The 14,900-nt window shown below is 32.6% G+C and overlaps 1 protein-coding gene across 1 annotated transcript; it reads right to left on the bottom strand.

The window, feature by feature from the left end:
- Window positions 1–1,297: 1,297 nt before the first annotated feature.
- On the bottom strand, window positions 1,298–14,456 carry LOC133203500 (methionine aminopeptidase 2-like). Its single transcript, XM_061339275.1, has 12 exons — window positions 14,308–14,456; window positions 8,101–8,187; window positions 7,394–7,486; window positions 7,084–7,189; window positions 5,872–5,977; window positions 4,892–4,947; window positions 4,601–4,782; window positions 4,211–4,305; window positions 3,680–3,776; window positions 3,332–3,435; window positions 3,084–3,199; window positions 1,298–1,712 (listed from the first exon to the last, which is right to left on the bottom strand). The coding sequence occupies exons 1-12, from the start codon at window positions 14,447–14,449 to the stop codon at window positions 1,460–1,462; spliced, it is 1,437 nt and encodes a 478-aa protein (XP_061195259.1). The 5' UTR covers window positions 14,450–14,456; the 3' UTR covers window positions 1,298–1,459.
- Window positions 14,457–14,900: the final 444 nt, after the last annotated feature.

Genomic DNA, 14,900 nt, shown 5'->3' with positions numbered 1-14,900 from the left:
ACAAACTTGAATCCCCTTCACCCAAGGATACTTTGTGGCAAGTTTGGTTGAAATTGGCTCAGTGATTCTTGAGAAGAAGTCGAAAATGTTAAACGTTTACAGACAGACGGACAGACAGACGGACGCCGGACAAAAAGTGATCAGAAAAGCTCACTTGAGCCTTCGGCTCAGGTTAGCTAATAAAATATAGTAAATGTAAATCCTCCACAAAGAATAAAACAAGAGGCCCATGTGCCACATTGCTCACCTAAACACTTTCGCTACGAAAAAGCATAAAATCACTTCAGAATTGAAAAGTTCGATATAAAAGAAGTTCCTAATTTTCCATCAACCGACCCCCTACCATTGGGGCAATATTTCTATACTACCTGAGGATGCTTCCAAGTTTCTTTGACTAATCATGGCTTAAGTTGATTTTTCAGGATTTTTTCTAAACATTTGATTTTCTATTGTGATCCTACTTTATCCCTTGGAACATGATTTGAACACACTTGAATCAACACTACCCGAGGATGCTTCTGAATTGATATGTGCTGTTCTTGAGAAATAGATTTTAATAATATTTTCCATTTAATCCTTAGTATCTCCTGTCGTGGTCCCTCTCTACCAACTGGGAGAAGGTCTTGTGAAAAGTAATATGAATGTGAAATATGAAATTCAGTGTGTTAGCACCAAAGATATGGCCAGGTTAAAGGTTTTTCAAAAAGTAGGTCATACTCCAAGGACATCAAAAGGTAAAAAAAGTTGGTACTCGAGGAAAAGTCTGTCACAAGGAATACACATATGAAATATGAAAACCCTAGCATTAACCATTTAAAAATATGGCCAATGTTAAAGTTTTGTAAAATTTTGCAAACATGGGTCAAACTCCAAGGTAAAGAGGTCAAATATGTTGGTACCCACAGAAAGATGGACAGACAGGAATGCCATACCATAATACTTCACAAGAAAGGCACATAAAAATAGAGTTTACAGTAATGCCAACTACAGGAAAACAGACAAGGGGACTGCAGGGGATCTGACCACAATGGCACATTTGAAAGACCAAGCTTCAAAAAAGGCTCTGGTGAGTTAATATTCCACAAATCATTCAAGAATGATAGTATTGTATTTAATACCTTTTATTGAGATTGCATATCTTTAAACAAATTTTGTACTTATGCATGTTAAACTTTCAATCTTAAAACCAATTGATTTAAGCTGACAAATGCTTTATAGAGAATTTTGTATCACTGTATTTAGTAAAATTTGACATATTTTAACATTAAGTTTCTTGTAAATTTTAAAAAAATGAATAAACAGTTACCATTTCATAAAGAACACAAATGCAACCATGTATATGCACACTCTTGTTGCAGAATATACTTTTGTAAATAAAAACAAATCTTAATCTCCTTAATATTGGGATGATTCTCCTAATCCTTTCATTTAAGTTCTGATTTGTTCTGACTCCTTCCCCTTAATAGTCCTCCCCTCGACTGATGACCTCCTTACATGTGGGTCTGAGGAGTAAGGTGTGTTCAAACTGGGCCGTGTAACACCCTTTAGAATCACACAAAGGAGGGTATGGGTCAAGGATGCCCACATCACACAGGTTTTTGAGTGCTATCAAGTATTTAGTCTGTCCGAGGCGATCCAGCCAGCGCCGACAGAAGGCTAATGTCCCGAAGTTCTGGTTTATCACATTCAGCAGTTGCTTTGATTTCTGTACCCTATGTATAAATTGAAATGGGCAAAACATGTTATTTATAGTTCAAATTTCAAAAAAAAAAAAAAAAAATAGACATATGTCCATAGGACATGAATACCCCACCCAGGGCTCATTAGTAATTCAACATGAAAATCTGTATTAGTGTTTGAAGTTTGATGAAAATATCTTATTATAAACAATGAAATAAATCAATGATCAATACAAGACAAAATTTCGAGTTTGACACTAACATTTTTAGGCTTTAGTCCGGCCAGACTAGTGCTTCTTTACTTTTACTAGTCCGCACGCGATTTTATGAGTTCCTCAAAAAAAATCAATGTTTTGTAACTTTTTTGCAATAAACAAAGCATTTACATGAAATGTTTTATTCCAAGATTCGTTGAAATCTCACAATCAGGAACTACGGTCGTATTCCTGATCTTGTTCATTTTATGTTTTTCTCTATATATTACATCCAAACATCCGACATCTTTCTTTATGTGTCATATTAAATCATGATCACTAAAATGCTTAATTTCATACCAATCAGTCCTAAAATTAAGCGCCGAATTGACTTGGAATTACCTAACTTCCTGCCAAGAAGCTAGAAAGCTAAAAATACATGCGGGGTTTTCCAGTGAGAGTCGTTAAGAATCAGACAATGGTAATTTATTGATTTTTTTTCAGAAATTTTTATTAGTCCGTTCAGACTAATTAGCCACAGATTTTATTAGTCTGAATAAAAAAGTATTAGTCTGAGACTAACGGACTAACGTTAATGTCAAACCCTGAATGTACTTATAGATGAAAATTGTAAGAACTGGGTGAATATAAAAGATTTGTTTCTGAAATGTTCTTACTCAAAGTCAATGGAGATACACAGATTAAATTTGCAACAATTGTTTAATATTACTAAACAGGCAAAATGTTAACCACATACGAAAATATTCATATACAAGACCTTTATAAACATGTTCAACACCTATATTATTTTCTATAATGAATATGTTTAAAAGTATTATAACATAATTTACCAATTCTGCCTGCATTTTAAGGTAAATGAACAAACAAAACATTTTTAAAATATATTGCAATCTTAACTGAATGCACAAGGTCATAAAATAAAATAGATCATTTCCTTAAAATCTAAATGATATAAAAAAAAAAGTGGAGTATTTCTTCAAATGAAGACACTTGTCCGTGTACATAGGTACATGTATATATATAGAATTATAATAGTAAAGCACACTTCTTCTAGAACTAACACACTTTAAAAATTTAATTTTGTTATGTACATAGGTACAAAACAAAATTAAATTTTTAAAGTGTGTTAGTTCTATAAGAAGTATGCTTTACTATTATAATTCTATAAAAATAATCCCTCGTCATTTACCTTAAGGGCACATGCCCCACATCAAAATTCTTCATATAATGAGATGTTTCCATATCATCATGCACAACTCCTTTTCCAGTACTACCAAAAGTCTCTATAGCATAAAATTCCATTTCCTATGAGATTGAAAAATAGATTGACAGAGTTATTAAACATGTCACTTTGGGTTCAAATGTACTTCACTGGAGAAAAATAGAATTGAAACTGAGTGAGATACAACATTCAAACATCTTATGTCACACACATACCTCCATCCTTGTAGCCTCTCCTCCCTTTACTATAGGGACAGTCTTCCCAGCGTGGATTCTGTACGGACTAATGGAGTGACCATTCAGATTGCGTATGGATTTAACTGAAAGATAAAGGGTTATTCTGCTTTTATTCTTCTTTTTCAACACTTTATAAAACTGCTATGTTCTATAGTTACCTGTATTAGTATTACACTTTGTACAATATTTTCTACAGAAAGAGGAAGCTTCTATAAAAGTATCCACTGGTTTTTATTTTATTTTTTTTTTTACTTTCTTCTACTGTTAAAGAAGGTTCACTTCAATACATTAATTCGAATAATTGATTTAACATGTAAGAAAATTCACCTTGATATGTTTTGCCATCTAGTTCCACCTCATAAGACTCCATGACCTCTTGGATCCTCTCCCCAATATCACATAATCTTACATCAATGCCCGCTTCCTATATTAGAAAAACATGAAAGATAACTGAACAAGAATTATCTTTCTTTTCATATTGAAATAGGATTTAGAAAAGTCGGTCATGGCAAAACTAGTTAATTGTACAATTTATTGCAGAGTACAATATACTCATATCACAAATCAACTAAGTGAAAAGAACCTGGCCTCGAGACCATAAACTGAGAACAGACTTAAGTCAAAATTTTGATTTTGAATAGCTTGTCATTTATAATACATACGTTATCAAAAATTTGCAGGTTTGTATATTTCAATTTAAACATATGGTAAAAATTTTGTTATCAAAATTATTTCAAAAGTTATATTGATTTGAAATTTTGACTTAAGTCTGTTCTCAGTTTATGGTCTTGGGGCCAGGACTAATTTAATTTATACAAATTCTTTTTCATTCCAGGATAATATTAATCAGTATTTTACCTTAATTCCTGTGTTTGTGGCATCTTTTACTGCTTGTAGTAATCTGTCATACTTTGGATTGAAAGATAGTGTGAAAGCACAGTCAATGATTCTACCTGTGGTAAGAAAAACAAGTTATTGTATAAAATCCAGGGCAGTCTAGCATATACATCATTGTTAAGGTATTTCTCCCAGTATCTAAGACATAACACAATTTCTTTTCATTCTATAATTTTTTTGTGAACAAATGTGTTTTCTTAATATTCTAATATTCCATACTTAACATTCAAAAATTCATTTAAAAATTTTCTATGAGTATCCATAAACATTTTTTCAAAATTTTAATGCAAAAATTGTTAAATTAGCAAACAAAACTACTTAATATTTAATTCAATGCTGATTTACTAATACCATTTATATGAGTTCCAAAGTCAATTTTACAGACATCGTCTACCCCTAAAACCGTTGGATCTCCTGCGTTAGGTGTATAGTGAGCAGCGCAGTGGTTAAGAGAACACCCTGTAGGGAATGCTAGGCCCGCCTCCAGTCTGTTCTCATTGATCAACTTCCTGGCTGTAGATTCTAATGTCTCACTGTATCAGAAATATAGCCACTTCAAAAGTTAATCAGATATGAGAAACTGAAAGTGAAACAAAAAAAATTTTTTTTTTTAAAAATTGAAAAAAAAAATTTAAATCTTACCAAATATCAATCATTGTCATTCCTGGTTTTATGTATTCTTTCATGTATTTTCTTGTCTACAGAAGAAAGTTTACTTTCTATTAAAATTAACATAGAATTTTTTTTTAAAAACTTTTAATCAGAACACACTTATCATACAACTTCAAATAAATTGGAAAAATTTTTTCCACTCTAGCACAAAATAAAATGAGGTTAATATGATTACTTTTGAATGTGACTTATACCACTCTGTTCTCAAAAGTTTGATTAACTGTTTACTGATAGACATTTAACATTATGAACAGAATATCCACCACACTTATCCATTTGCTACTAGAGAATTGTTGGAAGAATATCTCTCTTGCTTGACCTCCTATTACATATAATTACTGGCTTTGTCTTAAGCTTGCTTCATTGATTATTCATAACAAGAGAAGTATTATTAAAATACCTCTCTGTGTACCACTGTGCTGTGCCTAACCTCCTGGTATATGTAATTATTGGCCCTGTTTAAAACTCATTTCACTGACTATTTGTAACAAGAGAATATTACAATACCTGTCTGTGTGCCTCTGCGGCTTGCCTGACCTCCTGGTATATGTAATTATTGGCTCTGTCTAAGGCTCGCTTCACTGACTATTCGTTAACAAGAGAAGTAATATATCAATACCTGTCTGTGTGCCTCTGCAGCTTGCCTGACCTCCTGGTATATGTAATTATTGGCTCTGTCTAAGGCTCGTTTCACTGACTATTCGTAACAAGAGAATATTACAATACATGTACCTGTCTGTGTGCCTCTGCGGCTTGCCTGACCTCCTGGTATATGTAATTATTGGCTCTGTCTAAGGCTCGTTTCACTGACTATTCGTAATAACAGAAACAATATTACAATACCTGTCTGTGTGCCTCTGCGGCTGCCTGACCTGGTATATGTAATTATTGGCTCTGTCTAAGGCTCGTTACACTGACTATTCGTAACAAGAGAAGTATTATTACAATACCTGTCTGTGTGCCTCTGCGGCTTGCCTGACCTCCTGGTATATGTAATTATTGGCTCTGTCTAAAGCTCGCTTCTCCTCATTTGTCATTCTGTCCCTGGCTGTTGTGCTGTGTAAACAAACATGACAATAATATCACACCATAATATCAAACACTCACAAGAAAACATTGATGTAACCATCAATTGTCGCCCGGGAAATAAATAAAGTAAACAATGGAAATGAGTCTTGATCATCAAACCGCTTCGATATGTGTGAAAAAGGCATGCGTCTAAATGATGGAGACGATAGTAGAGACTATTTTGAAAACTTATAGTCGGATGAAAATCGAACAAAAACGATACCCTTTTAAACTTTATCAATTCCTCAAGTAAATGTTGGCTGCATAAAATACAATTTGAAACCAAACACATGCATCACCTATTTTCAAAAATGTCTTTCACTTTAAGATTATAAAACACGAACTGTGTAAAGTACGCTTTTACGTTTTTATGCGATAAGTAAAATTCGATGTTCTAAAAAAAGGGACCTGTCCTTTTTTCGATAGTAAATGATAAGCACCTTTATATATTAAATATGAAAAACATATATATTTTTACAGATTCACTTTATGGAAGTAAAATTATTGTCTATCTCTTAATTTATAAAGGGAAAGAACATTCTAATTAACAATCTTTTTAATGTTTAGAAAACCTTTAATTCTGAATAACTTCTCCCACCTCCATCCCCATATACCAACACTTAAACTTATATATATAGAGCAGCCCGGTCCTCCGGGCTGCAATCAGTGAGAAAAAATATTTAAGTTCAATAATTCAATTTTCTTTCTTTTATTCATCCTATCCCTCAAAGCAGTTTATATAAATAGCCTTCTGCTCTTGCAAACATATCTGTAAATTTTCAAAGCATAAAAAGTACATGTAGATTAAATGAACAATTTACTTAAAATTTCAGGAACAACTGAACCATTTTTCTGTCTTCAGGAGTGGGCATTATTTATGTAATTTAAAAAAATAAATGTGCAGTTTTGAACATGTTTTATCGTCCACATATGGAAGACTGTAAGGCAAATGACATTCAAATACTGCTATGCAAATTCAGTTTTTGAATATGAATAGAGGAAACTTTGTTCAAAAAAGTTAAAAACTTTCTTCCTAATCTAAGACAACCTTTTAGTGTTATAATAAAACTGAAGTCCACTTAGGTAAGAGTTACCTGTCTTGAACCACCGGATATTCCATTATCTCCCCTTCTGGGAAGTTTCCCTCTGGGAAGAGCTCTGATATTGGTAAGGAGGGGGGATTAGTCTGTTGTTTTTGTCCTGTAGGAGATATAACTTGAAATACTGATCTTCAAAAACGTTGGAGTATTTATCATTTTTGAAAACACTGAACTTGTAATATGAGGAGACAGCTGGCCAACAAGAAGAACACCTGTCCCTGATAGGTAAGATGGATTTCCAGACTTTTGTTCCTATAAACATACAATAATGACTCCATTACGAGTATCTAAAATAACTTAATACCTGTATTCTTTTTCTTTTTCTTCTTTTTCTTCTGTCCCTCTCCCTCTCCCTCATCAGCCCCTGTAAACATGTCATTTATCCTTAACATTGTAACTGTACATGTGGTATAAACATGTCATTTATCCTTAACATTGTAACTGTACATGTGGTATAAACATGTCATTTATCCTTAACATTGTACCTGTGGTATGAATGTCAATCACGTGTGAAACGTTAACTTTTTTGAATGATCATTAGAACTACAGTAAAACTTGTCAAATCCAGACACCACTTTCATAGAAATTGGCTGGATTAGATAACATTCAGGATTAGAAAACATTTTAAAATAATATAATTTACTGACAAGGACAAGCCTTCATTGTATTCTAAACACAAGGTTTTGTATTACACAATGTACATCGGGATTAGACAAGTTTCACTGTACTTAAAATTGAAATACAAACAATATTATCTGTAATATATATTTTTTAAAACAAATTGTGTTAGACATTAATTTTACTGAAATATAGCATGCTATATCCACCTTGAATGTCTCACATGTGCTCCCTGCAGAGGCCAAGTTTATTTTTCTTTCATATTGCTTAATTACTCTTAATAAGATCGACGACATTCAAATTATGGGAGACAATATTTCCTAAGCCAATTTGATGTCAATATAAAATAATGTCAGTAAGCACAACAATAGATATTATCCTCTGAACACTTGCCTGTTCCTGATGAACCATTAATGGCCTGTTTCTCCAGTGTTTCTGTAATATCATTCACAACATTTGTGTCTCCCTCACCTGGCTCTTCTACAATTAAGAATAACGAACACTGTACTAAATAACTCAAAAAGAATAAGAGTTGTACGATATTTTTTACTCATATATATATATATATATATATATATATATATATATATATATATATATATATATATATATAATATATAAATAGTGCACGTTTTTGAGGGTAACAGTTGAAATTGACACCCCAAGGAAAACCATTGTCAACCGACGCGTCAGCGGAGGTTGACAATGGTTTTCCGAGGGATGTCAATTTCAACTGTTACCCTCAAAAACGTGCACTATTTATTTTATTATACTGAATGTCTTATTGATTTCGGATGTCATAAAAAAAATTCGGAGATCGTCGTTAACTTCACGCTTAGAAAACTTTCAAACTCCCCGCTTCTATTTTTCTCAATAGGAAAGCTTCGGAAAAGATTTACCAACCTCTCTATTGTTTGTTTGCTACTCAAAAAGTCCTTTATCACCTAAAGTTTGCACTCGCAAGGATGTTTCGTCTGTCGTTTGTCTTTTTCAAGTAAGCTACATCGGACGCAAGCTTTTATTGACGTCGTTTATTCGGCTTCTTTCAAACGCACAACCGACGTTTTGAGAATTCTACGATGAACCGTACGCGCATGATTTGAACGCATGTGATATTTTCGTAATGTTACCCGTTGTCAAGTGTGTTGCTAACGCTGAGGGTAATATTACGGATTGTTAAATGTGTCTAAACCAATCAGATTTTAGTATTTAACATGAAAGTATAATATATATATATATATATATATATATATATATATATATATATATATATATATATATATATATATATATATATATGTTTTAAACTAAATTTTTTAAACATGACCATTTCTTTATCATGATGTTTCTAGCTGAAATTATCATACACAGTACCACTGTGCGTGGCTTTACTCATGCATATAACAAGACTGAACAAAAGGCCATACATTTTGATATGGAACTGAAATATCAGTATTCACATTTCTATAAAATTTCACTATACAATGTTCCTTTACAGTACAATCTTACATAATGAATCTTGAGAATTATATACTATTTATTCCCAACATTTCCTGAATTTTATAGCTTCAATATTTATTCTTATTCCCTTTTCATACCAAGAATTTAATTTCAATTAAACATAAGTTACTGAAAATTAAATTTAAACTGCGTTCACGTGTTTAATTTATGCCCTGTTCACATGGAGAGTTTAATTCGAATGAAACGTAAGTTACTGCGAATTAAATTGTATGTATTAAAATGTATACAAGCACTATGACATTATGTCAAATGGATCTGCTCTGCATAAGATGATGTGACTTGCAAATGCTGTCATAATAACCTTACTATCTTGAAATAAAATTTAAATTCACATTAGTTTTCTTCGCATTGACTGTCCAGACTTGTTGAAAACCGTAGGTCCTGTTGGCAAGGCCCGTAAAAATTTATCTGCACTGATAACTTTCAAGAAAGTGTCAGTCCAAATGACCGTTTGAAAAAATTGACAGTGATGCAAATTTTGAAAAGATCTGGATCTGGGTGCGCAGGTGAGGTCACAAAAACAGAAGAGATGTCTGCCTGGTGATGATGGTTGATTAAATTTGTTATAGCAATGACATAAAACTTGTCATTTATGTATCTGATTAAAAACTCTATCCTAAGAAAACAAAGAACAAGGTATGGTTTCAATACAATTCTTGCCCTGTGTTTTTCTTAAAAATAAAAGTGATGTAAAAAATTAAAACTCATGCTTTTTGAATTATTGAAATTCCATGCAGAAAGATCATACAAATCTTTTTTCTCACATGACCTTCCAAAAGCTAATTGTAACGTCATAAACATGCATTTTCCCATATTTTCTTAAAAAGTTGCAGAAGACACCAATTTTCAATGGAATTTTCTTTCAGATAATATTGTCCACAGGCATCGCCCACAAAGATTTTGAGATATGTGATTTTTCAAAGAATTTTACACAACATATCTAAAAATTAATGTGGGCGACGGCTGTGGACACTATTTTCTTAAGGAAAATGACCCTTGAAATAGGTCATTTTGAGGCTTTTTCTGTTTAAAATAGAGAAATGCATCAAATTAATGGCGTCATATATCCAGAATGGTACTCCATCATGCTATATTCTTTCCTGATTTATTACAGTCATATACTCAACTAATATTTAAGCCAGTTTCAAAACTTTTTGAAAACATTAAATTTTTAGGGCACAATAAAGCTAAAACCATACCGTCTTCTTTGTGAGATGGAAAGCTGTTGAAAATATTAAAGGGCATTTTAGTGCAGTAATTTATTTTCCTTTTTTAGTGTCAAAATAAGGTATTGGTACATGTCTCTGATCTGACAAAACTCTGTCTGGTCTGACAAAAGATTCAACTTTATCAGACCAAATGTCTGACAGTGATCGAAAAATTTTGACAATTTGGACAAATCTGTTGTCATGTGAATGCAATTTAATTCGCATTAGTTTAATTCGCATTATTTTACTTAATTAGCATTTATTTACTGCTGATTAAATATTTAATGCACATTCTTGTGCACAGGGCTTTAGATAAACTTTTTGTTCCCTAAAGTCAGTACTCTGCCATGAGGAGCAATGTTGTTAATTAAGCACACAATATCTGTTTATCCCATATGGGGATATTCAAGAGCAAATACTGATATTGAACCAAATATATCAATCATCTGTCATTTAAGGTATGTCACTCATGAACTTAGATATATCAAGGTTTTTTTGAGAAGTATATTTTAGATAAGTACTCATATAGCCTTACTCAAAATCGCAAAGGAAATGGGGGATCAGTGTGCATCTTACCGAGCTAGGGTACAATTAAGTTGTCCTTTTTGCACTTAAATTGTAAATTTTTGGTTTATCACTTTAATCTTTATCATATTTTATCAGATGTAATTTTGGCAATAAATATAATATCATTTTACGCAAAATAGTTTGAATTACATTTATCATTGAACAAATCATGCAAATTTAATGTGCATAAATTAGTGTGTGACCTTTTTGCACTAAAACAGTATCATATTTGGGGTATAAAATATCTAAATGGCAATAAAATATTTTCTTGTATCAAACTTTTTATGACTCAAGAGCTGATCGGTTGGAAATATCATGTTGTTTAAGACAATGAAGGAAAAAGTTGGAGTCAGTGATGTAAATTTTGAGATATTCGTCAAAATGTACAATTTTCAGGCAAAAAACGGTGTAAATTTTATCATGACTTCTTTAATATATCTTCATTTCTTGGCTAAGTCTGTTGAATGAATGTGTAAAATTTATTCTAAAAATATAAATTGAGACCTATATTTAATATTCCTAGCATATCATAACGGAAAATATTCTCTAAGTAAAAATATGTGGGGCTAAAGTTGCAAGATATTAAATTTAATAAATGTGGAGATTTGAAGAATTTTCTTCTAAATATCCTTCCACCACAAGAAATAGTCCCTCACAAATCTTCCTTCTTTATGAATTTGTGAGCAGTTTTTTAATTGAATGTTGAATAATTTGCATCGTTTAATTAAAATATGTTATAAAATAGAATTGTAATAGGGTGAGTTAACCATGCATCGGACACATACCTTGCTTCGGACAACTTTAAGCAATAAACTTTCATTGATCCTGAATCTCCCCGTGTTTTTACTTGTTTCTATCTTAAAGGTGAAGATTTAAACTTTCTAATGATGCCGATTTTTATTTCCATGTTGTGATAAAAATACCACAAGGATGGCCTTGAAATTACGTCATATTTTGCATCATCAAAGGGGAATAACCAGAATTTTACGATTTTGCAATTTTTAGAGTTGTCGCTCTTTGATATAGACTTCAACGTAACGAGTCAGACCTTGGTAAAATTTGTCAATGATTGATAATTTTACAGAAATTTTTCAAAATTTTACTTCAATGTTTGTATAATAATTTTTAGAGTTTTTTTTTACTAGTATCTTTATTTCACCCTACATTGGACACAAATAAACCATGCATCGGACACTTTCCGATGCATGGGTAATCACTTCCATTTTCAAATAAAACCCAAATGACAGCCGTTTTTTAGGAAAATAGAAAATAAAAACTCTAAATTTTAAGTGAAAATACAAGATATCGATATATGAAGACTAGAAGTGTACCCAATTCATTTCTTTAAACTAGATGATGATAACCCACGAGAGAAAGGAGCGAGTTGCCGTATTACTAGCATTATAAAGCCTTTCTAAGGCGATGTGATGCACCTAAAATCTCTTCACATTTGTTGATCAAAATAGTCATTCAAATTTAACTAGAAATTTAATTTTTTAATAAAAGATAAAAATGTTTCGGTATCACTAATTTTAAAGCACCAAGATCAAGGTGTGATATTTTTCTGGTTAAATACCGTATGTCCGATGCATGGTAAATATTGTCCGATCCATGGTGAATTCTGACTTATTTCGAAAAAATCGGGTTTAAATGATATTTTCTCAATAAAGAGCACAGGATTGTGTCAAAAATTTATATTTTAACCACATACTACATGTTAAGTTCAATTTTGACAAGAGGCCCATGGGCCACAACGCTCACCTGATTAACTTTGGCCCTGCTGTTCTTCACCTGATTTCCTATCTTGTAATGCCTATTGTGGCCCCGTCCTACCCCCTGGGGTCATGATATGAACTACAATTTAGAATGTACACAACCCCAGGATGCTTCCATATAAGTTTCAGCTATTCTGGCCCAATGGTTCTTGAGAAGAAGATTTTTAAAGATTTTTACTACATATTTCAATGTAAAACTTGGATTCCCTATTGTGGCCCCGCCCTACCTCCGGGGGTCATGAATTGAACAATTTAGAATCTACACTACCCCAGGATGCTTCCACATAAGTTTCAGCTATTCTGGCCCAATGGTTCTTGAGAAGAAGATTTTTAAAGATTTTTACTACATATTTCAATGTAAAACATGGATTCCCTATTGTGGCCCCGCCCTACCTCTGGGGGTCATGAATTGAACAATTTAGAATCTACACTACCCCAGGATGCTTCCACATAAGTTTCAGCTTTTCTGGCCCAGTGGTTCTTGAGAAGATTTTTTAAAGACCCCACCCAATTTTTATCTTTTCTTGATTATCTCCCCTTTGAAGGGGGCTTGGCCCTTCATTTTAACAATTTTAACTCCCCTTTACCCAAGGATGCTTTGTACCAAGTTTGGTTAAAATTGGCCCAGTGGTTCTTGAGAAGAAGTTGAAAATGTGAAAAGTTTACAGACGGACGGACGGACAGACAGACGGACGACGGACAACGAGTGATCAGAAAAGCTCACTTGAACTTTCAGCTCAGGTGAGCTAATAATATTCAGTCGGTAGCGATATTGCTAGAACTGGTTGAAGTGCGAGGGTGTCCAATGCATGGTGAATTCACCCTAAATAGTTTTGAAGTTAAAGGTTCTGACTGAACTTTTCTAAAAAGCTGATGAGTGACATACCTTAATGATTTGTCAAAGTCATACACCATTTCACGGTAACTGTGGTACTGCTCTTTTGCAGAGCAAAATGATATAGTTTGGTGAAATATGACATAAAAGTAATTGTTAAATATACGTCATTAATTATCTTTAAATAAAAACTTCGCCAAACGTTATTATTTTGCCCTGCAAAAGAGTAGTACCGCAGTTACCTTGAAGGGGCTAATTCTGCAAACTTTTGTTTTTCTTTGGCAAAGACATTTAAGTTTAGAAATGCATTTTGTAAAATTGTATGTGTGACTGCTAAAACTACTGATTAAAAGAAGTGTTAATGGGAAGGAAAGTTAACCATGAACTTCTGAAGACATAAAATGACACTTACGGTCTCATTGTTTTTTATTTATGTCTCTGATCTTACAAAGCAATGCTCAATATGTTATGGGAAGAATCTAGATTCCATGAAGTTTTGCATAAAAACAAACTCGCGTACAATAATACAATAATAAAGTTTACACTACAAAAGATATATGAATTTATACTATATATAAAGCAGGTATCACTTTAAAGCCTTAACGTTACACAAACATAACATCTAACATGCAATATGATACATACAAAATAGCAACATAAACAAATTTTGGAATGTTATACAAACACTATTTACCATTCTTCTTCTTCTTCTTTTTCTTCTTCTTCTTTTTGGGAGCGTCAGTGGCGTCTACATCGTTAACAATCACTTTGTTTTCCTCATTCTCCTGCTCCAGATTCTCTTTTCCAACGACCGATTCATCCTCGATGTCCGCCATGCTTTTTTGTATTACAGAAAGGGTTAGGCTAATATCAGCTATATATATTCTCAGATATATTAATGTGTTCAGGTTACTAAACAATGTATTTAACCTGCCAAGTATTAGGTTGAGCAGTTTACTTCAAAGTTTGATGACAATCTTTAACATATTAGATAAATATTGCATATCTCCAAAAATATAACATTTTCACATACCTTTTCGTTAATTAGATTCACCATAATGCGAAGTAATGCGAAGTTATGGAACATCATTACTTGCTGAATTACATGAAAATGATTTATACCGATTTCCATTCTGACTGTCTGTCTCCTTGATTCTCCAAAAAATGGTTAAGTTAACAATGTCGATCCATAGCTTAGGGAAAGATGTAATTCAGGATGCTCATGGATCATGTGGAAGACAGATTGAGAACATTTTGAGTTCAGTGGTTATGACTGAATTTGAAATA

This window comes from Saccostrea echinata, unplaced genomic scaffold (assembly GCF_033153115.1).
Source record: "Saccostrea echinata isolate AGI-Se365-2 ecotype Australia unplaced genomic scaffold, CSIRO_AGI_Sech_v1 ptg000051l, whole genome shotgun sequence".
In the NCBI taxonomy this organism is placed as follows: Eukaryota; Metazoa; Mollusca; class Bivalvia; order Ostreida; family Ostreidae; genus Saccostrea; species Saccostrea echinata.
The sequence above is the reverse complement of the archived record's forward strand: the minus strand, read 5'-3'. Positions and strand labels throughout refer to the sequence as shown.